General features: G+C 39.1%; 1 protein-coding gene across 3 annotated transcripts in view; it reads right to left on the reverse strand.

The window, feature by feature from the left end:
• Positions 1–22,589, reverse strand: part of PLA2G4A (phospholipase A2 group IVA) — an 84,556-nt gene that overhangs the window by 17,832 nt on the left and 44,135 nt on the right. For 2 of the 3 annotated variants that reach the window (XM_075507813.1, XM_075507814.1), the window contains exons 7-11: positions 19,469–19,506; positions 17,148–17,289; positions 6,933–7,069; positions 2,831–3,053; positions 1,274–1,388 (exon numbers count right to left, since the gene is read on the reverse strand). In XM_075507813.1, coding sequence (XP_075363928.1) covers positions 1,274–1,388; positions 2,831–3,053; positions 6,933–7,069; positions 17,148–17,289; positions 19,469–19,506 — 655 coding nt within the window. Of the gene's footprint in view, positions 1–1,273; positions 1,389–2,830; positions 3,054–6,932; positions 7,070–17,147; positions 17,290–19,468; positions 19,507–22,330; positions 22,460–22,589 lie in introns of those variants that run through there. The other variant, XM_075507815.1, reaches the window with a different exon arrangement.

Genomic DNA, 22,589 nt, shown 5'->3' on the forward strand with positions numbered 1-22,589 from the left:
TACAAACAAAGTTTTGACAGCAACTTTTCCAAATAATCTTTATGGGAAATGTGGATACAATGTCTGACTTATAAACCTTGGGCAAGCCACTTGGTGTTTCCCTTCTCAGTTTTATATATAACTATATAGATATACATACCCTTTTCTTTGTACAGCATCTAGCACAATTGGACCCACTCTCAATTGAGGCTACTAGATGACATTAAAACCTATGGAATAAATAAAAGCAAAAGCCCCTTTTGTGTTACCAACAGTACTTTACACTGTGCAAGAAGTAAAAAAGAGGGAGTATATCTAATTTGTTTGTTCAATTCTAATTTCACTCTTCTTAGAAAGAGGAATAATCCTGTATGACTGAAGACATTTCCCTTCACCTGTTTGATATACTAATGTTAAGCAGCTTTCTGCTGTTGGAGAAACACCAGCTTTCTTTCTGTCTTGACTCCTGCAATGTACTTAGCTACTTCATGGATAAACAATGTTCTCTTCAATTGGTAGGAAATCATTTTTTTGTAACATATAGAGAACAAAACTTGGCCACCACTTAACATTTCACAGAAACCTAAAGAGGCTGTTATTGTGTTAGACTTATTTTCACGTAAAAAAAAAAAATTAATGTTTACAAAATGGTCTAAGAATAAGTCTCCAAACCCAAGAATGATAGAGAAATAAAAGGCCGTTGACCTAAAATACAGTCTGTTTGTCTTTCCATGGGCAGGAAAAGATGCATTTTAAAAGCTAAGAAAAGGCTCAGTTCCATGGCATGCCATGAGGAATGTGTCCATTTGATGCCTGTTCTCCACAACCCTGTGACCTTAGTGCAAATACTGCACCAATCAAATAAGTATCCACCTACCTAAGTACGTGATCACTTACCCCTGAGTAACTTCTTGTTATCAGACTCTACTGTCAGATTCCCAGAAGCCGCTGAACACAAATGTACCCGCTTCCCATCAGCTTTTAAAACCCATCAGAACTGTCCTTATGATGTGCCTGTTTGGTATATTCTTCAACATCACAACTTCCTATTCTTTTTATAAATTAAAATTTCCCTGTACTCAGTTCATAACAACGTGAATTTTGTTAAGCCCCGAAGAATGCTTCATATCATGGCAAATTCTTTCCTAATCCTTGCCATAAGACTAATAATTTCAACGTGTACCAACTTGCAGGATACAATTATTCTCAGAAGTATTTAAAAAATAGGCTTTTTTTTCAGCCACACACTTATCTCCTTTTCACAAGTGACTCAGTATACAGATTGAAAACATACCTGCAAACATCAGCTCTGAGACATCTGGTTTGACATGGAGACATGTAAAGAGTGGGAGAGCACACTGTGCATTGTTGATTTTCTCTTTCATGTTGCTCAAAGTAGTGTCCATTCTCTGCATGAAAAGAAAGACATTATGTCCAAACAGATCCTATAAAGGCCTGCTGATATTTGGGAGACTACTTATTTCTCTGAAATCCTCAAAGAGAAGGAAAATGGACAAACTCAGTTACTTCCAAGAAAAACAGAACAGAAGAACTTGTAAAAGGAAGTAATCTGCTTGAATACCTTTTAAATGCACAATTCAGGAAGGTGGGCATGGGAAAAGACATGATAGGAAGACGAAATAAGCACGTGTTATAGAATACAAAATAACATGGCCAAAAAGAAAACAGTATTGCTGGACAAAGCAAGTTCTTTCCCTCTGCTACTGTAAAAGATGAAAACAAGGAAAAACCTCTTAGGCAGAACCGCCATTAATGATGATGTAATGTTTTTCAATCTCTGCTGTTTCTGAAAAGTCAGCAAAGATAACTAAGAAAAGCAAATGGACTATTAAGAGGCTTACATTTGCTACCCAAGGATCTGCATCTCCCCCAGAAAATATTCTGGAGTCTGCAATCAAGAAAGACTGAAAGTCATTATGACATAATAGTGCTAACATGTGTTATCTGTGAATAACCAAGAGCCTTATTTCCATTTTTTGCTGATTGTGTCAGGTTCAGATTTAAGCTAAACATCTGTGCATTTGTTTAACTCCTTAGTAAACAGGGACTTCTAACCAACCTCACACGATCATTAACATCCCTTCATCGTCAGAAACTCACCCTATATATCACAGTTACTAAAAGCTGTGTTGCCTGTTTTTCAGTATTTTAGAGTGTTTAAAACCTAATGACAATGTATACTCATGAAAGATACAAATGTATAAAACAAGTCTGTGAATCTATTAACACATTTCAATCTTACGATAAGATCAAATCCAAATTCTGCTCACCTGACTCATTTGAACTTGAAGTCTGTGTGCCTGATTCAGTCAATTAGGATTTGTCAATAATAAAATACAACAGTATGAAGCCTTCCTATTGTCTCTTTTTCCAGAAAAACAAGTAATAATAAATAGAGATGTGGATCTTCCACCTTGAAATTAGTATTTTGTTAAGGAAATGCTGCTTTTCTTATAGCAAAATGTGCATAAAGAGGTTACACCATTTTGTAATTTTTTTGTTGAAATTGCTTGAGCAGTAATTTTAACGGATGATAGACAATGTTAAGAGCTTCCTACAAGTACCCAGCAGTTGAGTTCATTTCTGTTGCACATGAATGCATGATGTTTTCCTAGCTCTTAAAGAAATGAGTACCATTCAGAAGCATGTCCCAGAGCAAAGAAAGCGTTTTGTAAGTTTCTTATCCAGTATCTGTTCAGCTATAACTTTAAATATTCTTGTTGCTAAACATGCTTTGTTAAATGTTACCAAGGTAATTTCAAAAAAACAGTAACGCCGGTTATTATGCAATAGTTTCACAACTCTAAGAATCATAAAAAAAAGAACTCACATTATGGATAAGTGTTTCACCTATTAGCATTCCAAAGATATCTGTGAAGGTGACAGGCTGGCCTGAGCTTTTCTTATTCCACAGTGCTTCAATGTAGCGTTTGACTTTCTGAGGAGTGAGCAGCAGAAGTGGGTTGTGACTCACAGAGTTCATCAATTCTTGATTAATCTCCTTTGGTCCTCTTTCTGGAAAATCCGGGTGTGAATACAAAGTTGACATGTACCTGCAGTGGAGAATAGGTTCTGTAAGTATCAAAGCCTGTTTCAATGTCAGCTGCCTGAAACATACAATAAACTCATAAATAATTTGATACAATTACTGATGAAAACAGATTAATTTACTGACCGTTTATAAAATAAACTGTCATTTGTTTTTTCTCAAGGCATAGAAAGCTAAACAATTTGTTCTAAATGTAAGCATACAATCAAAAACTCAACATACATTTCCATAATGTGTCTGATGTAAAAGATTAAAGTGTTCCTCACTTAACTGTTTAAGGGACAATGAACAGAATCATCATAAGCTGAAAAAACAGCTCCTCAAGTTGTCACAGCGTACCTAAATTTGGCGGACTGGAGGTCCTATAAGTATACACATGCAGTTCTTTCACTCTAAGATGTACCTCTCTCTGTCACTCTCCAGTTCATTATTACTATTAAAAAATTCCTAACATATATTAGTATATGTCATGCTTTCCAGGATCTAGATGTTTTCATAATAAGATGAAGCACAATAACTACATCCCATGCAGAGATTTAATTGAGTCTGAGGATTCAGAAGAGGCCTATCAGGCAAATCCTGATTTTGTCACTGAGTAACTCTGGAAACTGAAGTTTTGTTTACTCAAAACAAAGTTTAGACACACATGCAAACAACTGTGGTTTGCACTTGGTTGGCTTAAGTAACACTATGGGTGAAGACTCAAGATAGGCCGTCCTAATCTACTAGACGTTCATTTCACTACTATTTATTCAATTAGCTGGCTCAGGTATACATACCATACTGCAGGCATAGTTCTGCACAGCAGTGAGATATACACTGTGTAAGCTTGGTCCTGAGATCACTGCCCAGCAATTTACTTGACAGCATGATGAACCCTCTCACATGCATGATGTAAGAACTTGATTCATTAGTCCTTGTGCAGTCTCTAAAGCTTAGTATGCACGTCAGCTCGTGGGTGGAACAAACATCGCAGCAAGCTTCCATGTGAGCAGAGAAAGGAAAATGCAGGATAAAGAATTCACTACAAGGTCGAAGCAAGATGACAGAAACAATCAGGGAGGTAAATGCATTGCTCCAAGGTTAGGCATGCATCTGAGTGAACAAGCAAAAACCTGCCTCTCCCTGCAGGAAAGGAATTCTCCACCATTTGGGGGTGGCGGGGGGGAGCATTATTCCCAAGTAATAGACTGCATGGAAAAAAAGAAAAGAAAGGGAGTGCCAAAGTGTAAATTTACTTATTCATCAAGCAAGGACAGTCTGAATAGGTGACATCACCAAGACAGTAAAAGAAAATTTGTTTAAATATAACTGTTTCCAACATATGTTCCTGACTGAATTAGTTCAGATAATCTTGCTATTTTAACACAGATTTTATAGGTTTACATTAGATCAACTATGCATTCGTACCTGGGTTTTCCCAAAAAAGGACCTCATGGTCAGCTGACTGACGTATTTTCAGAACATGGACTACATACCATTCCCTAGAAACACAGTGAAAATTTTTCACACTGCATTGCACTATTCAATCGCTCTTCATCCAGCCAAATGATATCTTCCACTTTTCGCAATTTGACAAAAGTACATCCAGGTCTCTCAATAGACAGTGATAAATCTGCCTCCCACAATCACTACTGATAGAAAACCCAGGTTCCAAGGATGTCAATCTTTTATAGTTCAACCTGAATGAGAAACTTACTCTAGTTCATAGACACTTTTGGCATTTCAAAAACTTATGGCATTCTGCAAGCCTTCTATCTAGTCTGAGAGGGGGGAAGGAAGCTTCACACAAGTGAAAAATAATTGAAAAAAACCACACAAGGAATAGAACATATCATTATCTATTTCAAAAGAGTTAACAACTTTGGAGTTAGAGTATTTCCTTAGAACATGTGGAACCAAAATTCATGTGCTTCTTTAGAGTTAAACCAGGGGATAAAACTCATCCCAGGCAGATTCCCTGCTCATTTATATTTAACTATTCCAACAAAAGTCTTTTTCCCTTACTCTCGAAGAAATGAGATATTCACATAATCTTGTAATTTAGACTGGAAGGAACCTCGAGGTCTCTATTCCCACCTCCTGCTCAATGCAGAGCCAACTTAAAAGTCAGATCAGGTTACTCAGGGCTTTGTTCAGTGAAGTTCTACTTTCACATGAAGTATTCACTGAGTCAGAGAGAAAGAGGATGACACCTTACCCAGCCCAGTCAAGTAAGGATGCGGCAATACATCCCAGTGCTTGACCACTCTCACTGCAAAATAATTTTCCTAATAGCTAATCAAATGTATCTTGCTGTAACTTATGGCCATTACCCCTTGTCCTTTCTCTGTGCATCTCCAAAAAGAGTCTGTTTTCTTGACAGCTACCCATTAGGTAGCTGAAGATAATGGTAAGATCTCCCCTCACCACTACCTTTGCCTATTCTTCAAGGCTAAACAAATCCAGCTGCTTCACTTTCTTATGTGCTCCAGTCCCCTAATTGCCTAGGTGGTACTCTGATGGAATTAATTCAGTTTGTCAACACCTTTCTTGTACTAGGTGGCCCTAAACTGGATTCAGATGCAGCGCCAGTATTCAAACTGGTACATAAAAAAACCTGGTTATGATAAAATCTTATTTTGTGACATTTGGGATACTCCCTTGAAAAGTTCAAAATTTTCTTAAGGTGTAACATCCTCTACTGCAACCTGATCCATTGACATTAAAACCAAGTTTTAAAGTTAGACAAAAAGAAGCCTGCAATTTGTCACTTAATGAAAAAATGTAGTGTTAAGGAGTCCAAACAGTTAAGAAATTTGGATTGAATTTGTCAGATGGCTTTGGCTGATGAAAATCACACAGTTTTAAAATATGTTACAACATTTCATTTAAGAAACGTCAAAACAAATAGTTTCAACATTTGTAATAAGTGTAATTTGGGACAATTTTCATAAAAGCCAAGAAGACAAAAGGCTGCAGGTTAATAGCATTGGGCAGGGAGAAGAGAAACCCTCTCATTCAGAAGAGTGGTTGAGGCAGACATAATACTGGGGTTCAAAGCATTCTGCTGCCTCCAAAGCCCTGAGCTCATAATGTCCAGAGAGTGCCTTTCACACAGTGAAGTCACTCTGATTTTCTCCTGGTGATGTTGTTCCTGTTAATGGGCTGAAGAATTCATTGAGTCAGACAGGAGGACATCATAAATACCTGATTAGGGCATTCTAATTGAAACATCTTGGAAGATCTTTTCTCCCATCTGACTAACAAACTATTTTAAAAAACAATGTAACTTCTAAATTAAACAGTGACAATAGGAGTGATACAAGGCAATCCATAGCAGCATGCTCTACAACATGGCAGTGAGTTGGTATTCTTTCCTACAAGCTGAAATACATCTGCTCAAATCTCCTTACGCTAAGAAAGAATCAGTGAAAAGGTCCTACACATCCCCAGTAAATCCACTAAGAAGGAGACTACTGAGTCTAAAATGGAGTGAAAGATCTTTCAGTGATTTTGAGAATCTCTGAAAAGTGCCCCAAAAGGATATAATCCATTTTGGGCTGAATGAGTCATCATCTTCAAATCGCAATGAATTTTTTTTATCCATTTCATCAGGAAAATAAAGCAACACAAAAAATATTTTGGATTTATACCAACAGCTTGAATTCTTAATTTTTTTGTTATCAATTTTTTGGTTGTCTGAAACACCTACACCAGCATACTTGCTCCGCTGACCTGCTATGCTGCAAGACAGTTGACTCTGTATGTCTTTTCCGTACTGATAATGTATGCGTAAAATTTGCTGTAAATTATAACCTTAGAAGTAAGTCAACTCTCATGAAAATCCATTCTTGAACTTCCTGAAGAAAAACTGAAGAAAAACAAAAGAAAAAACCCTTACCACGTGGATCCTGAGAGACCAGCAATGTAAGTCGCACAGTCCAAAATTCCTGATTCATAAAGTGCTTTCATGACTCCAGCAAACCCTACCATGGCACGAAATCCACCTCCTGAACCCAGTATCGCTATCACTGGTACCTGCATAGATGAGAAGAGCAGCATATCACCACATCAATTCTGAGAGAGTAGTAAATAAACGTTACTCATCAATCACTAGCCAAACATACCAGCCTTGTGCAATTAATAGGTCACCATCCAGAGATCCTCACAGCAGAGAAGAAACCTGTGCTTTTCCAAATCTGTGCACAAAAGTTCTAATAAGCCAAAAAGAAGGTATTCTGCAGTCTTAGTGGTATGTGTGTAAGAGAACGGCAAAATACTTTAATAAAGCACTTTGAGATATGACTTTTAAACACTGTACATAGAATGAAACAGTACCGTAATCCATGAAGTTACCTGTCCCTCTTAGGTTCTCTGGGCCCAAGAGTGATGTACAATATCTGTATGCCATTTACTCAGTGCCTTCTGCTTCACAAAGAGCTGGATGGCAGAGCTACTTTTGGACTGCAGCATGGGAGGAGAGCACTGCCAATCATGAGCAAGGGAAGCCAGGAACCAGCCAGCAGCATGAGAGGTTTCTGTCTGTCAAGGTGGAAATCTCACAGAGGGGCAGAGCAGACTTCCTTCCAGCTTCCTATTTATCTTGTACCTAGGGACCATTAGCAACCAGTAGGTGCAAACAGATGGCATGTAACAAAGCAGCTGGCATGCAGGGATATAAAGAGAAGCTAAACATGCCTAGCTCCCATGCAGGCAAGAAGGAAGGTATGACTGAGGCAACACAAAGGCAGGAAGAAAGCATGAATTCCCAGGAGAGGGGGAACTGCAAGCTTGCTACTTCTGGCAGTGAGAGAAGTCTCCCCTCCCACCTGCAGCTCTTCGCCTCGGTTCAGAGCCCTGGTGACAGAGAAGGAACAAATGCTGTCAGGGAGGATTTTGGACCAGACATCACAGGTTACTGGATAAGAAAGTGACAAGTGACAGTAGCTGACGACTCCCTCTTCTATGGGACACAGGCCAACCTGCCAGCCAGACTGATTGTTTAGGGAGGTTTGCTGCTTTCCCAGACTCCAGATCCATAATGGCATGGAGAAATGGCTGAGTCTCACCTGGCCTTCCAGATGCTAGTCCTCACTGCTCATCCATGTGGGCAACAGTGATACAAGCAGGTGAGACCCTGAGCAGATGAGAGGTGCTTTGTCCCCTCTTGAAGCAAGAATGGGGACACAGGCACCCAAGGCTGTGGCCTGTGGACTTCATTTTTCCAGCCTGGAGGAGGAATGGCTCAAGCAGATACTATTAAGCTCAGGTGGTGTCACTAGTGAGACTCTTGGCTTCTTGACCATGAAGCCTTGCTTGCTGATGAAGATGGTCCACGGGAAAATAAAGAATCCACCTGACCAACAGAATGAGGAACACCTTCATGAACAGACTTACTAATTTAATGAGGAAGATTTTAGGCTAACTTCAATGATGGGTACCTAAGTGAGCAAAGGGTGCAAATGTTGCAAATGCAGGAAGAATGCATGGGAGAAAGCTAGTAGTGAGACCTGCATGTTCCTGCTCAGAAGGAAGTGTTCAGAGGCTTACCTCAAATGTCTCTATATTGATGCACAGAGACATCAAACAAGAAAAAATGGAAGTTCAAGTGCAGTCACCGGTCTATGACACAACCAGAATGTCATAGACTCGGTGGGACAGCACACATGCCTGGCACACTGACATGGCTGGGTGGAGGCTGGGAAGCTAGGTGAGGAAAAAGGTTGCAAGGGGGCTGTGCTCTACAAGAAAGCAGCTCCTTGATTACACAGAACATCAGGATACAACCAGAGACATGTCTTTTGGGAGGTTCTGGGTCATGATCAGAAAGAAACAAACACTAGGGATGTTGTGGCAGTCAGATTCAAACTGTTAACCAACGGGATGAAGTGGGTAAGGCCTTCTCTGGAAACCAGAAGTATCCTGATCTGGCTGTGGTCCTCACAGGGGATTTTAATCCCCTGCTGAAAGGTCAGCATTATGCAAGCCATCCAGGAATTTTGTAGACTGCCTTGATGACAATTTCCTAATGCAAATGCTGGAGGGGCTGACAAATGCTGTACCTCACCTGCTGCTCACAAATAGTAAAGAACCAGGGGCAAATGCGGCCACCAGGAGCTGCCTGGGTTGCAGTCCTCACAAAGTGACTGAGTTCAGGATCAAACCAAGGTTGGGAAGTGAGCATCAGAGTCAGGACTCTGGAATTCACTAAAATCTGGATTGTTCTGGGACTTGCTAGCCAGAATCCCCAAAATTTTCTCTGTTGTCAGTAAACTGAGTGTTGTCTCTGAAAGGAGCACTGTTGCCAACTGCAACTAGCTGACCTCCAGAGGTTCCTTCCAAATAGTATTTCTACGACTCTGTTATATCGTACTTTTTATTCAATACTAATTCAATACTAATATGACTCTGTTATATCGTACTATTTATTCAATACTAATATTTATACAATACTAATTGCTAATAGGGCACAATATTATCACTGCGCAGAATCCTCCATTTTAGGTTCCTTACAGGCACAGAAAGGTAATGCCTGATTTTTCTGATTCTTCAGGTCAAATAGTAAAAAAAAAAAAAAAAAAAAAAAAATATATATATATATATATAGTGAAAGTCAAATACTATCATTATGACCCTCCTTAGCTTCCTGTCTACTGAAATAATGTATAGAATTTCAAGTTCAGTTCACTCGCACAGATTTATGGCACTGCTTCAGATCTTAAAACTCAACCAATAAGTCTACAAATTGAGTGAATAAACCACCTCAGGTCTCGGCATTAGCAAGTTCTTGCCCCCACAACACCCTGTTACTTAGAACTCTAATTGCCTGCTTTATGAAGAATTAGAATCTATTTGAAGAATTCACCACTTGTAGCAAGATTTCTAAATAAAAATATACTCAGAATTTCTTTAGAATGTCTGCCCTTCCTATCCATAATCCAAAATAGAGAGGATATTAAATTTAGTTATTAAATAAACTATTTAATTACAAAACCACAGAAATTTTTAAAGCCATCCAAACACCAGCTTTAATCCAAATGATATCTTTCTGATGGAGCCAAAAGCAGTAAAAGTTACTAATCAGAAACAGAAGAGAAACAAATAATATTTTAGCTAGGAGTTTAAAAACACATTTTATAATAAAAACATCTGATATTACTACATAGCATGAAGACAGTCTCAAATTTACAACTACCTTGCAAAAACTACAGGATAGGTAAGGATAATTTATGTGTATCTGTACACCTACTCAGCTACCAAGAGATAGCAAAGTGAGCAAAAGCAGAGACAGTTACAAGTGACACCATATTGAAAATGCATCTACAGGGGTTTTATTTTATACTTCTTTCCTTCTTACTTCCCAGCCTTCTCAGCCCTGACTTCAAAGCTGTTCCCTTCCATTGCATAGTTTCTCCAAGGATCTAGAAAGATGACAAAATAAAATAAAATAGTGATAGGAGAAAAACTGCCAGCAAAACCTCGACCCTGGATACGGGCAAAGCAGACTTCGGACTGCTGACGGAGCTAGTTAGTAAGGTCCCCTGGGAATCTGCTTTTGAAGGTATTGAGGTCCATGAATGCTGGTCACTTTTTAAGAGCTATCTCTTCAGAGCACAGGGTCAGGCAATTCCAAAGTGTGGGAACTCTAGAACTTAGGCAGAAAAGGAAAGCTTACAGACACTGGAAGCAAGGACAGGCAACATGGGAGGACTACAGAGATGCTGTTCACCACTGTACGGAGAAAATTCATGCGGCCAAAGCTTGATTAGAGTTCAAGCTGGCCACCATTCTGAAGGACAACAAAAAGTTTTTTTCTAAATATGTTAACAGCAAAAGGAGGATTGGAGGTAACATTGGTCTGTTACTTGATGAGGTCGGTCACCTCACAAATAGGGATGTAGACAAAGCAGAGACGTTTAATGCCTTCTCCGCCTCTGTCTTTAACACTGATGATGGGCCCTGGAACTGCCAGAGCTCTGTACTGGAAGACCATGACTGGGGGGCTGATAAATTCCCAGCCAACTCTGAACTCGTTCAAGACTTGCTGCTCCAGCTGGATGCACATATGTCTATAGGGCCCAATGGGATTCATCCCAGGGTACTGAAAGAGCTGGCTGATGTTATTGCTGGACCTCTCTCCATTACTTTTCAATGGTCTTGGCAGTCTGGTGAGGTCCCAGTCGACTGGAAGCTGACAAATGTTGTCCCAGTTTTCAAGAAGGGTAAGAAGGAAGACCCTCGTAATTACAGGCCTGTCAGTCTCACTTCAGTGCGTGGTGAAATTATGGAGAAGTTTATTCTGGGAGCTGCTGAAAAACACTTGAGATACAATGCAGCCATCAGTCATAGCCAACACGGGTTCACAAGTGGAAAGTCCTGCTTAACTAACTTAATTTCCTTTTATGACAAGGTCACCCATCTAGTTGACCAAGGGGAGCCAGTAGATGTGGGGTTTTTTTATTTTAGCAAAGCTTTTGATACTGTCTCTCACAGTATCTTTCTGGACAAAACGTCCAGCACACAGTTAGACAAGTCCATAATACGTTGGGTGAGCAACTGGCTGACAGGTGGGGCTCAAAGAGTTATATAGTAAAGGGTTCCATCAGACTGGTGGCCAGTCACCAGTGGGGTTCCCCAGGGCTCAAGTTTAGGGCCAGTGCTCTTTAATGTTTATATAAATGATCTGGACGCAGGAATTGAATGTACATTAAGTAAGTTTCCTGATGATACTAAACTAGGAGGACCTGTGGACTCTCTCGAGGGTAGAGAGGCCTTACCGAGAGATCTGGATAGACTAGAGAGCTGGGCAGTCACTAATGGTATGAAATTTAACAAGAGCAAGTGCCAGATTCTGAACCTGGGATGGGGTAATCCTGGTTATACATACAAACTGGGGGACAAGAGGCTGGAGAGCAGCCCCATGGAAAGAGATCCGAGGGTTTGGGTTGATGGTAAGTTGAATACGAGTCAACAGTGTGCCCTGGCAGCCAGAAGGGCTGACCATGTCCTGGGGTGCATCAAGCACAGCATAGCTAGCCGGTCGAGGTAGAGGTGACTGTCCCACTCTACACTGCACTGGTGCGGTCCCACCTCAAGTACTGTGTGCAGTTTTGGGCACCTCAATATAAGGACATCAAACTATTAGAGTGTGTCCAGAGGAGGGCGACCAAGTTGGTGAAAGGACAAGACTTACAAGGAGTGGCTGAGGTCACTTGGCTTGTTCAGCTTGGAGAATAGAAGGCTGAGGGGTGACCTCATCGCAGTCTACAACTTCCTCAAGGGGGGCAGCGGAGGGGGAGGTGTTGATCTCCTCGCTCTGGTGACCAGCGATAGGACACGTGGAAATGGAATGAAGCTGCGTCAGGGGAAGTTCAGACTGGACATTAGGAAAAGGTTCTTCACTGAGAAGGTGGTTGGTCACTGGAACAGGCTCCCCAGGGAAGTGGTCATGGCACCAAACTTTTCAGAGTTCAAGGAGCATCTGGACGATGCTCTTAGTCATATGGTTTAGTTTTAGGGGGTCCAGCGAGGAGCAAGGAGTTAGACTTGGTGAGCCTTATGGGTCCTTTCCAACTTGAGATATTGTATGGTTCTGTGATCCTAAAAATTAACTTGCTACCATCATCGACTGTTTCAGCAAAGGTCCCACCTGGTTCCCAGTTTCCAAAACCTAGAAGAATTTTCCACTGTTCAATGGTGATAAAGTAACAACCTCTTGGTCGTTGCTAAGCATAAAAAGAATTACACAGTTGTGCAGAAAGCCCCTATCTGATCAAACTGGTAATCAGTTAAAAATTTCACTGAAACACAATTTAAGGTGCCAATAGATGGGATTAGTTATAAGAAAAGGAACCATGTGACTACTGAGTTCAGTTTCTTTCTGCAGACTCCACACTCCAAGCCGTGTAACTCCCCTGCAGACTGAAAACACAGTCACACAGAAATGACCATGCACAATGACCAAGTATGTTGAGACATTTGTCAAGGCTTCCATTCCACAAAAACTGCTTATTCTTGATGCAGTAAGATTATTTGATTATCTTCATAAGTGTTAAGCTTTAGTAATAGAAACCACAGGTATTTACTGGCATCAGCATTCATCATGCACCTCCAGAGATAGCTATCTATCAAAAAATGACAAAACAAAGGTAAAAATTTAGGACATGCCTGTTTTGTTAAGCCAACACCCCAATAACGGAGCAGTTGCTTTGAACAGAAGAGCCATATTACTAATCACAAATGTAATAATGTACCTTAGGCTTTGAAAGCTCTTTACAAACACCACCTAATTAACCTACACAGACAAATCCCAACAGGATGAAGACAGTGGTTTGCAGGTGCAAGCCTGGAAAAAGTATGTGAGAACACTTCCAAAGCACCATTATTCAACAAATCTATTCATCAGTGCAGTGGCATGAGCACAAGGGAAAATCTGAGTTTTCTTCAGGATGCAGAGAAATCTGTAAGGAGGATGAACAAAGAATGTCAAGAAGAGTCACTAGCATCCTGACAACAAATGCTTCTTGGATACTTAATCCACACGCATTCTGGGAATCACAGATTCCTGTACTGGGGGAGGGTGGGCATACCGATAAGTAGGTGTATGTATAGTATCTCTTCATTTCCACTTGATACCAAAGCAAAGTACGAAGAGTTGCAACCACTACTTTATTTCCAGAAATGAAATTCAACTAAAGAGCTCTAGAACACAGGGCAGCAGCTTAAGTAAGCTTCCCATAGTAAATAAAGCTTTTAAATAATGAAAAAATAACTGAAGAGAAGCATCTACTGCACATTTACATTCATTCATTTCAGCCAACTGCATACAAGTTGACTTGTAGGCCTAAGTCAGGTGATGAAGGTTAAGAGCCCTTTCCTGCTTTGCAGAGGAAGGCAGATTACATTTCCACAGGTACACAGTATACATGTACACAGGCTGGGGCTAACGGACTCTACTCTTCGAGGCACTCTGAACCTGAAGTCCTTTGTACATAATCAGTAAAACCAGTGGAGAGGTACCAAATCCATTCAAGTAGATTAGTAAACTTAGACCAAAAGGGTAAGTGACTCACAAGAAAGTGATGCGGTGAGTCAATGGCAAAAATGTGAATTGAATTCAAAAGTCTTGGAGACAAAAGCCCATTACTTTAATCCCTGGCCACACTGCCACACTCAATTCTATATGGTTGTGCCCACTTCTGAACAAGGAAAAGGCCATGCCAGCATGGCTTTCTTTTTCCTATTGTTCCTACGCACGGCATAATGCTGAGGGACCCAAGCTAGTTTTGAGCAAACCAGCTTAGATATCATCCAAACAAACTCCACTGAACAGGATTTAACAATACAGATGAAGTGGTTTGTGAATACGTCTGTACTGTTCCTAGGATCCATGGGGCACTGTACTATGTGGACAAGCTCAGCACCATACAGTTCCACTTCAGTCAATGGGCACCTCATCTCAGCAAGTGCTGATTGCATAATCACCAAATTGGGCATGAAAATGAAAAGGATTTGGGAAACAAGATATGTTTTAAGAAAAGTGAGCTCTGAAAAAGATGATCTTAATCATATTTTCCAGTAATCTGGCAAAAAAAGCTAAAACATATTAAATCTTATTTTGGGAAAGGTGGTGTAGATGTTTTTATCCAGATGCCCTGGATACAGATGCCCTGTTTTTATCCAGATGCCCTGTGCATAAAATCTGGACAAGAATACCTGGGGTGGAAAAAAATTGCCATGGGGTACACAAATGATTATTAAAAAATTGTTCTGCAAATCCAGTCTTAGAGAACTATATGCTTTCTTTAATTGATTATGGTATTTTTAGAAAATTGTTTAAAGCAACAAAAATTATAAAAATAAACTGAACAATAACATAGGTACGAGAAATCTCATCTTCTGTGTTTTCAGAATGTGCCCCAAGATTAAGTAAGGAAATTTGGAAGTACTCACTTCCCCATCCAGGGATGTATAATTAATTCACAGGTATTAAAGTCTCATAGCATCCCTCCAAGGCACACGTGTTGCTATTCACAGATGAAGAAACTTAGGTGAACTTTGAGTAAGTGACTTGTTTAAGATTAAACAATGACTCATAGGCTGCTAAGAATACTCATTATGTCTCCCAACTTCTGATGCTATGTTAAGACTACAAACATCCTATAAATCCCCCTGCTATCTCCCATCTGTAACAATAAAAGTAAAAATGACAGGCTATAAGGACAAAACTATATTTTAATTTGAACAAAAAGGGTTTTTTTATCACTAGAAGCAGCTAAAAATTCTGACAAGTCAGCTCAGAAATACACACTTGGCATACAAAAAATGGGAGGATCACATTACCTCTGTCCTTCCTAGGGTTGATAAGCCTACCATTAGAGATTACTGTCTAGTCTTGGAAGATGCAACTTAACTGATAAAATGTATTTGAGACTGTGAGGGATACCAAGGGAAGATGATGACAAAAAGAATATGAAATCTTACCTAGTGTTTACAATAATTCATGCATACATACCACCTTCATAGAACTGATACTACAGGCACTGAGTATCACTCCAGTTCTAACTGGATCTTCGCAGAATATCTGCATCCTTTCTGAGAAATATATTATTCTGCTGTAGAAGATCAGACCAATGTCACATTCACAAATATCTACTCTGATAAGATTTGCATGTGTTAAGATTAAAATAACTGAACTGATAATTAAAAAACCTTGAAAATGTTCCTTCACAATATGCATAATTTATATCACTACAAATAAAATATGTACAATACTTGTCAAATTCTTTCATCTTCCTCAGAATGTTCATACAAGTACATTTGATTATACAAGACAGAGTTCAAAGGTATACAACAACACATTTACCACCTGCTCAAAACTTCACAGAAATTTAAAAGGAATTCTTCAGTGTTGGTTCCAGTTTCTGCAAAAGACTGTCACATTCTGCTTATACTAAAAACACACAAAAGGAATCAATATAAATGAATTAATCAATCCAGATTAATTCACTGACTCTGTTCATTGCTTGACACCCCCAACATACACATGGTCTTCCTGTCACAATTCTGGGAGCAGAACAGGACAGGGAACAAGCAAGGAAGAAACAGGAGGATGGAAAAACTACTACAAAACAAGTGGGTCTGTACCAAGTGTACCCTTAATTAACTCAAAATAATGCAGTGTTTTACAAAATCGCTGAAAAGATCTGTAGGGTTCGGCACCCTTCTTCACTTTGATGTGACTCAAACCACCATCAGTCCATCTAGATCTGTTGGCTTGACTTTCTGTTGTCTTGGTACAGAGCACTAGCCAGTCAATGAAAGCTGCAGTTTCTCACATTCTCTAAGAAATAAACTTCATAATCCTAATCCTATAAAATGGGCTAAAGGAAAAGAAGAAAGGAAAGAAAGAAAATAATTCCTAAGCTGACTCTAACATTAAAGCAGCTCATTTCCTGCCTAATCCTTTAGACAAAAAGGCCATACAGCCAAGGCCATTTTAAGAGCACAGGATATCAAGCATGCAAGGGCAGATTCTGCAGTTGGGCACATGCCCAGAGCCACCGCACACTTCTTGTGCAGCAGATATTTCACATGCCCTTTAGGCATTTTTCAGATGACAATCTCAGCTCAGAACCAACACCTTAACAAAGCATGGAATTCAGAATCAGAGCAAAATGAAAAGCATGGATTTATCTCCTTTACCCAGTTTTAACCCAGACACAGCCTGCTAAGGATTAAAACAATAAAGAACCAGATAAAAGTTACAGCAGTTTGTTTAAGGTGCCAGCGCAAATGAAAAGCTGTGATTTCTACTCTACGATGCCATTTACGCAGTCTTGTCCTTTTGCACATGATGGACATATCTTATTTAAGTGAAGCTTCATTTTGGCATATGATTTTGTCTCCTTAAACTTTAATCTATAAACTTAGAGCTCAAGAAAAATTATTCTCCATTCTAAATATTGTATGCGCATAGAGGAAAAATAAATTTTTTTGCTTCTGCCATCTGTCTTTACATTGAACCCTTCTACCTCACGTCTCATTAATTCCTTTGAGAGACAAATGCAGGACTCCAAAGGTGATACTAATCTTGATGTGAACTCTCCAAACTTACATCACGGGAAGTGGTCAAGTTCTTGCTGTTTTCCTCTCCTAGAAATGATTTCATACTGTGCATGATATTGTCTTTTCTCTGTTGCCGAAATTTCTTTTCCTCATCGCACAGAGCCATGCTGAACCGGAGATCAGTTGAAGAGCTATTTTGCAAAACAGACAGGCTTTAACAAAAGGCATAATACAAAAAGAATTAAAAATATCACTTAGGGAAATGAATGGAAGTAAGAGTAAATTCCTCATTAACTTGCATAAGATGAAATAAAAATAAAATAAAACTATAATTAGTCATGTGACACAATTGCATCAGCTGATTTCATGGAGTGATGGACCCAAAGAACAATGGCACGCTGTGTCTTTAAGATGTGCATTTGATATAGAAACCTCATTGTTCACACACTAGTGAACACCAAACACAAAATATGCAGCTCCTAGCGGTGTGTTATGTGGTCTTAAAAAAAACTAAATTAAAATATAGCAAGTGAGTTCACCACTCACATACAGTTATAAATTTACAGTCTAGAAATTTGAATTCTCTGCTTATCCACTGAACAAAGAACTGCAATGAAAAATTTTCATACATTCCTACTAACATATACTCTTCTTAAGTTAGAGGTTCATGTTAAGGGAGGAGAGGGTAATTTTGACTCTGTATGCAGTCTTACAATCAAAAACTGTACGGATCTCAGCACAAATTGTACTGGCTGGCCACAGGAAAAAGCCTTTTTCTCTAGCTTTTTCCCCACATTGTGTGATCAAAAATGTACGTAGGGCTGCATAAAGACCTCAATACTGTACTTAAATAAAAGCTACAACTTCAGCTCCCACTTCTCATTTCAGATATCAAGGCAGGATAAACAATTTGAACTGTCACCTCATTTGGACTAGTTAACTCACTGAGCCTGTATGTCATTCCAAGGGTTTGAACTACAATACCTCCCAGCAGCACTGCCTCTAGCAGACAGCAGCGAGGAGGAGTGTACAAATTTGTCCTGGTATCTGCCTCATTGAATTCCCGTATTTACAAAGATGAGCTAAAAATGTCTGTGGATACTTTGACATGTTAGTTACATGTTATATGAATAGTTATATAGTTATAAATATAGTTATATGAAAAACATATAATTCTGAAATGGATGTATTCAGGCACAGATAGTAATTCTTCAGCTTTATTGTCTTCTTGGATTTCTTCTTAAGAAAAAGGGGGGAAAAGGCTGCCTAGAAGCAATGTTCCATGAAGGTATGTATGATACCATGAACAACAGGTTCACGCAGAATCTAAAATCGGCACAGCCATCCGAGAATAACAGAGCAGAACTCGATCAGATCCCTTTGTTTAACATAATTCAAAGCCTACTGCCTAAGAGCAGCACGACATAGAAAAGCATCTTCTGTTCACTTAATGTCAGAGATATGAAATACTTGTAATGCACAAGCCCTGGAAGGTTTAGGGGTGGTCTCAAGGACCACCCATGTATGCATCTTTACTAGTACAAAATGATGAACAGAAATTATCCCTGGGGGACGTTTATCAGTCTCCAGAGTCATCACGAAAGAGTTCTACATTTACAGTTACAGTGCTCAGCACTGCTATTTATAGTTACAGACAAAAAAGGACTCTTTAAATGCCTTGTTCTCAGTAATTCATTTTTAGACTTAAAAATATTTTTCTGATTATACCTCAAGGTGATTTTTGGTGATTTCAATCTAGGTGATTTTCACCTAGATAGGCTAAGAAAGACTGCTAGAGAGGAAAAAAAAAAAGGGGGGAAAAAAAAAGGTAGGCATCTGCTTAGCTTTACACACGGTGAAATCCTGGTCCTACTGAGATCTCCACCTTTTACTTCAGTAGTGCATGGTATTAACATTCAAATACATTTCAGGGGCAGCTTTTTAATCAGTATCCATATATGCTGAAAGTTAATGTGAGATGCAAAGTTATCACAGAAGGTAAAATAATGAGGATAACAGCTGAACCTGATGTCTATGAGTTTATTAGAGAAAAAGCCCTTGAAAAGGAAAGCACTTAACATAAACCAGGATGAGAAATCCATATATGATGGCCTCATTCCTGCACATATTTGGAAAGGGCACACCTATTAGTACAAGTGTTTAAGTCAATGATAGAATTACAATGTGAAAACAACCCTCAATTTTAAAAACTCCTGACTTTACAGTACTTGGTATTTCTATGTTAAAACAAGGAATTTTTGCACTCTACCTGACATGTTTTTAAGAAAATTCTAACAAACAGAGTAAAGTAAAAAATATCTTCACTGTTAATACATTTTCCACCTTTTTTTTTACATATGAGATACTTACCATACTTCAAGAGACAATTCCAAAGTCATTTCTGTGACCTAAACAAGAAATATTTAAATATGGTAACACCACTTACAGAGGGCAAAAAACACAAACACACCTGGAACATAAACTAACTATTACTGTCAGAATTTTTCTTTAAATCACTTTTTTAAAAAAGGAGGACATTTCTGAAATACATGAATGATTTTCTTTTCTACGGAACTTTTTTTTTAAAAGCACACAATGTGATTCCAAAATACACCACTAGCACTGAATACAGCAGAAAATGCTGCTAGGTGCTGCTAGGTCCTGGCTTTCATTCATCAGATCCCATTGTCTTGGCTTTCTTCCACTGACAATCACTTTTTGACAGTGTTATTCATCTTTGGCCTGAAGGGATCTAATTGTCTTCACACACTTATGATCCTTTGTTTCTACTGCCAGCCACAGCCTATCTGCCACTTGCTTCCCAGTTCACTGGGTAAACTTCATACTCAACTTGTATCTGAAACAAAGACTTGTAAGAGAATGACTGCTCTGTGTTCCACATGAGTCACCAAGTGTCTTTCCACAGTTAAATATGTTTGAATTATCACTCAGGAAGAGTGATTGCTTACAAGTTTCTGAAACATGCAAGTAAACTAATAAATGTCACTACATAATGATTTCACTTGCAGACCACATAGAAGTACCTGACCAATTGCACTTGTGAAGCAAAATTCAAGACTAAGAGGTTGCTAGAACTAAGACAGAACGGACAGGCATTTTCATGTCCCTGAGTTCTCTCATACACAAAGGCCACCGACACACTGGTACAGCCTTGTAGGTGTGTAACAAATTCACACACAGTGTCTTGTTTCACTCTGCCTCTAGCTGTAAACAGATTATCCTCCTTGCTTGTGATATGTGATCGCTAGGAATGCGGCTAGAATACCTCAGACTGAACATTTGCTTGAGACTTATACAAAGTAGTTAAGGACATGGAAGTGTAAAGCTGCCTCTGGCCTCCCACATCCCATGTACCTGCCAATGGGCCAGGCAAAACCTGGCACTCCACTCCTGCCCTCTGAAATGGGAACTGTAAATGAGGTGGCATATTAACAGGGTGGTGGGAGAAAAAAAAGGCAAAGAAATAACAAAGGGAGGACATGAAGAAACAGAGTAAAGAGTCGATTAAGGAAATACTTCAAAGACAGGGTAGTAATTACATTATTCCAGCACCTGATATTACTAATTTAGAAAGCACTTCACAAAACCATGTAGTGATCCAATGGTAGGAAAAAATGTACGCACACTGTATTAAATAAACTCTTGAAGTGAAATGTTCCAATAGGAAAATAGCATGCCATGCTCTATATCTTATACAGACTGCCACAGAAATCTCAGGAATACACATTTTATATACAAATTGTCTACACTGGGCTCAACCTGACTTGATGTTCCCTTACCACTTGCTTATAAATTTCAGAGCTTATTTGGCTTTTTTCACTGATTTTTTTCCCCTATGTACTCTACCAAGCTTTGCTGAGTGCTAATGAGAAATTAAAAATATCTGTAATGTGGCAAGGCCTTATATGGTTGGCACGAGCTTTGTAAACTGTGTCTTCAAAATTTATTCATCAGCTCTTTCTCACCTCGTGCCTAGCAGAACTACACATCTGCAGTCAGCCCACACTCTGGAAGCCCAAGTTACTGAAGCACTCAGTAAAATATGCAGAAACTTCAAAAAAAATGCAGTAGCTTTAAAAAAAAAAGGAAAAAAAATGAGGGTATCAAAATTACAACTGCCTTAAGGCTATGCCTAACTAAATGCTAAATCTTACATATGAAACTCTCCAATTTCCAATAAATAGGCCATAACTAGTTATTTGCTGTAACCACACTTTTAAAGTTATATCACATGGAAAACAGCAGAGCAGTCACAAATCAAGACCTCTGATCATATAATAAACCATAGCCCAGAACAGAAATGCAGACAGTATTTATACATATAGTATATACATTTTATATATATATATATATATACACATATGTATAAAAAAAGATAACCAGATGTGATGGATACAAGTACTGAATTATGTTCAGAATGGCCTGTGATATGTTACTCTAATAAATGATGATATTTTAATATGTGCAGAACAAGCTCAATTACACACAGATTTAACAACAATTTCCAGGAGCTACCATTCAGGCAGACAGTCCCTGTTAAACTGACTCTATCTGTTTTGCATACATGTTTAAAGAGAATAATCCAATTGGGACTTGTCTTTTTTTTAGAGTGTTCACATTAATACATTATTGCATGTTAACTAGGGCTGTGTTACAACAAGCCATTTATTGAAAGTGAAACATATAATAATAAAAGAATTTCTGTTAGCTTTCCGGAAGCCACAGGCATTTCTGTTAGTTTTCCGGAAGCCACAGGCATCAGTAGGAGAGGTAATACACTGACCAGCAAAACCTGCGTAACCTCTCATGCTAACAAAGACCATTAAACTAAATTGAAGCAAGTGGTGCAGAAACTGCTTTAGCAAGCGAAAGTTTGAAACTAGACTTTTAAAGAGGATTCTCTCAGAAGGGACACTAAGGCATGCAAGTGGCACTGCTTAATTCTCCTCTCAGCAGGACTGTACGAAGATAAATACAGTGCCTTTAGGCCAGTACTCTGTGTTTAACCATGGACAACAGTGAATGCTTAGAAAACGAGCTTCAGAACAGGGTATGAAGAGAACAATCCTCACCTAAGATACCCTCTCTGGTGCCCCCACATATTCAGCTATTTCCTGACTGAAAGGCTGCCACCCTTACCCCGTCCATGATATATTCTAATCCTTTCCTGAATTCAAAACTTAGCTCTATATTAAGAAAACACATACATACCTAGTACTGAGGTAGACTGATGGGATCAGAAATAGTCTTGGATTTCCTTTCATCTAGGAACATGTACTTCTGATGAGTATCAAGAGCAGGCCAAATGTTTTTCTTATGCTTCAACAAAGTGACTGAGGGAATACTCTGAGTAACATCAGACTCAGTGAGAGTCCTTAGGGCACACCACTTAGCCTTTATAAGCACCGTCCTTGATTGATTTGTGAAGAAGCTTTATCTAACCAGAATGTGGCACAGATAAAATTCAGAC

This window comes from Mycteria americana, chromosome 7 (genome assembly GCF_035582795.1).
Source record: "Mycteria americana isolate JAX WOST 10 ecotype Jacksonville Zoo and Gardens chromosome 7, USCA_MyAme_1.0, whole genome shotgun sequence".
NCBI lineage: Eukaryota > Metazoa > Chordata > Aves > Ciconiiformes > Ciconiidae > Mycteria > Mycteria americana.